This window comes from Fulmarus glacialis, unplaced genomic scaffold (genome assembly GCF_000690835.1).
Source record: "Fulmarus glacialis isolate BGI_N327 unplaced genomic scaffold, ASM69083v1 scaffold20481, whole genome shotgun sequence".
NCBI lineage: Eukaryota > Metazoa > Chordata > Aves > Procellariiformes > Procellariidae > Fulmarus > Fulmarus glacialis.
Window position 1 is genome coordinate 5,634 of NW_009194923.1, and position 2,930 is coordinate 8,563.

At 54.4% G+C, this 2,930-nt stretch overlaps 1 protein-coding gene across 1 annotated transcript in view; it reads right to left on the reverse strand.

Annotated features, from left to right (window-relative positions):
- The window catches only part of CLPB (ClpB caseinolytic peptidase B homolog (E. coli)), a gene marked incomplete at both ends in the record, with an annotated part of 8,187 nt that extends 5,625 nt beyond the window's left edge, over positions 1-2,562 (reverse strand). The window contains one exon of the mRNA XM_009587939.1: positions 2,401-2,562. Coding sequence (XP_009586234.1) covers positions 2,401-2,562 — 162 coding nt within the window. The remainder of the gene's footprint in view (positions 1-2,400) is intronic.
- Positions 2,563-2,930: the final 368 nt, after the last annotated feature.

The following is a 2,930-nucleotide window of genomic DNA, read 5'->3' on the forward strand; positions in this document are numbered from 1 at the left end:
GTGATCCTCTGCCTACCTCCCTGCCGTGGTTTTGGGTCTGACACATGAGCTCTGGTGAACCCCACGAGGGCAGGTGAAGTTGTTGTCACCTCGTGCCTCTGTCCCACCTCTCTAACAGAGGCTGTTGCCCCTGAAGTAGGTTTGAAGGACTCTCAGAGGCAGCCCGGGCTCTCGGCTCAGCCCTGCCCGTGGTTGTGGTTTGGGCTGGGATGCCGGGCTTGGTGCTGGAGTGGCCGAGACGTGAGACGTTCCCCCGCTGCGGGCCCTGCGGGCTCTTCGTGGGGGCAGAGTGGGCAGCTGCAGGCGTCGGTGCCTTGAACAGCTCCAGCAGCGTTGCCCAGATGCTCAGCAAAGCCTTCCAGAGGAGTCGGTTCAAAGCTCCCCGTGGCACCGCGGCCATCCAGGAGGGCAGGGGGGGCTCAGAGGGGCTTTGTGGTGGTCTGAAGGCACCACAGGGAAGCACAGGCTGCTAGTAGCCTGACCGAAAATAAGCAAAGCCGAAATAACCTTGCAGAAATAACCGTTATGACTATAATGGAGTGAACTAAGCAACGGAGAGGCCGTGACAGCAAGAGGCAACAGAGAGCATCCCTCACGCCGCGCGACCGCCCGGCAAACCAAACCAGGGCAGCCCAGCACCGCGCGCCGCTGCAGCCGACTGCTGTGGCATCAACCCTCCTCCTACCGAACCAACGCAGGGACCCTTCAAAAGTGCTAGTTCTCTTGATTAATAAAATAAAAAAGAGAGAAAAATAAGGAAAAAATAAGCAGCTCCCCAGGCAGTTTCTTTCCTCGATATGTCTCCAGCAGCAGATACCCAGCACAATGACACAAATCCTTGTTGGGTGCTTGAGATTAACATTTGGGTTATTGCCCTGTCAAGTGCGTGGTACAGGAATTGATTTCACATTTAGCTGCTGCTGCGATGATCTATGCAAGAAAAAATTGTGTTATTAATCCTTAAAACAAAAAAAAAACCCCAAACCTCCCAGCGCATTGCTCTGGAGTTTGGTTGCCTCTGAGGACAGACCGGGACCTCAAAAATAAACCGAAAAGCTTCCCCGCGACAGGCTGAGGGCTCAGCAGAAGATGCAGAGCCTGCAGACACGCGTTTGTCCCTGGCTCCACCAGCTCGCGCAAGGGAGCCGCGGCCACCCAAGACAGGTCGTACGCGACAGCCCCCAAAGGACTCCGAAGTCCTAGACTTTGTGCTCCCTTCCTCAGACAGCGAGCATCTGCTCTCCTTCCCACCGCCAGCAGGATCGGGTAGCGTCGTGCGTGGAGATGCCCGGGAGGAGTATCTAACGGGAATGGATCTGCCTCGACAAAACTCCTCGGGAGCTACCTTGGAGGAGTCTGGGGCTTCTATCTGGGACTTCAGCTTCTCCTGGAGAAGCTGGGAGTTTTCCTGGAGAGCTACTGGGCATGGACCTTCCCCCAACACACACAATGCTTTTGGGAGCCCCAGACTCCTCCGAGGTAGCTACCCGAGGAGTCTTGTGTACGTTAAGGCAGGTCCATGCCCGTAGCTCTTCAGGACTCCCCCCAAGCACCTCCAAGAGTGTTCTGGCTTCTTCTGGAGACAGCTGAAGTCCTGGGAAGCAGCTCCAGTCTCCTCCTAGGTAGTTAGCTGAGGAGTTTTGTTCATGGCAGGGGGGTTGGAACTAGATGGTCTTTAAGGTCCCTTCCAACCCAAACCATTCTATGATTCTATGTTTGGGGGAGGAAAGATGTGAGACAAATCACATGCCACCTGAAAAGTCATAAATTAACCAACCTGAACCAAGAAACAGCAATTAACAAGACATGACTCGTTAGGATACCGATGGACTACAAAGTCCCCAGACCACCCTGCTCTTCTGATGTTGTGACAACACCCTGACCCATGCCTGGGACCTAGGAGACGATTTCCTCCATGCCATGGAGGTGTACATGGGAGGTGGGCACAGGGCACCCACGCGAAGAGGGCCATCGCCCTCCTGTCTCCTCTCGTCACTCCTATCTTCGGCCGTGGTCTGGCAGCCCAACCGCTCCTGCACCGACCTGTCTCTGGGGTGGTTTTTCCTTAGCAGTATCCTCATGACACAGCCTTCACTGTCACACCTTCCCAGTGACATAGGACAATCCAATTCCCAGGCTTTTTCCTCAAGTTTCCAACCCTCCCATCTTTGCCTAAAGATGTCATTTACTCCACCAGGAGACCTCAGCATCATCCTGTTGCCTGGTGTTAAATGGAGAAGAGGCTGACTGGCTGGGTCACATTTTTTTGGAAGGGACTATTGATCTGGAGCATTTCAGCTCCTCTCCAGGACATCTCCTGCAGCCGTCGTCCCTCGCGCTGCTCACTGTCACCTTCCGAACAGCCCTTGTGCAAACTCTGACGCCGAAACACGGATTTACCTCATCGAACAGCTGCAGCATGATGGTGAGGACATCTGGGTGGGCTTTGTCAACCTCGTCGAAGAGCACCACAGCGTTTGGACACTGCCTCAGCTTTTTGGTGAGCTGTCCGCCCTCTTCATGGCCCACATAGCCAGGCGGAGAGCCGATAAACTTGGCGACCTAGCAGGAAGCAACAAGACACGTGAAAGCTGATGGATGCCAGAACGAAGCCCTCTCGGTAGCTCAGCAGGCAGCCATGACTCTTTGGCGCAGACAAATCAAGCTCTACATTCTTTGTGACATCTATCGCACCCCGGGTATCCCAAAATCAGCTTAATCAGCAACAATTTTGCAAAATGCAGATTGGTGGCTGCTGAGCAGTTACCTCACCCAGAGCTTTAACCAGCAGAGTCTGCAGGAGCAGCCACCAGCACAACCCCTGCTTCTCTAAACAGTGTCCGTGACCCACCCCAGCTGCCCAAGACCTAGTCATCTGCCTGGACTTGCACAAAGCATTTGACACTGTCCCGCATGACATCATTGTCTCT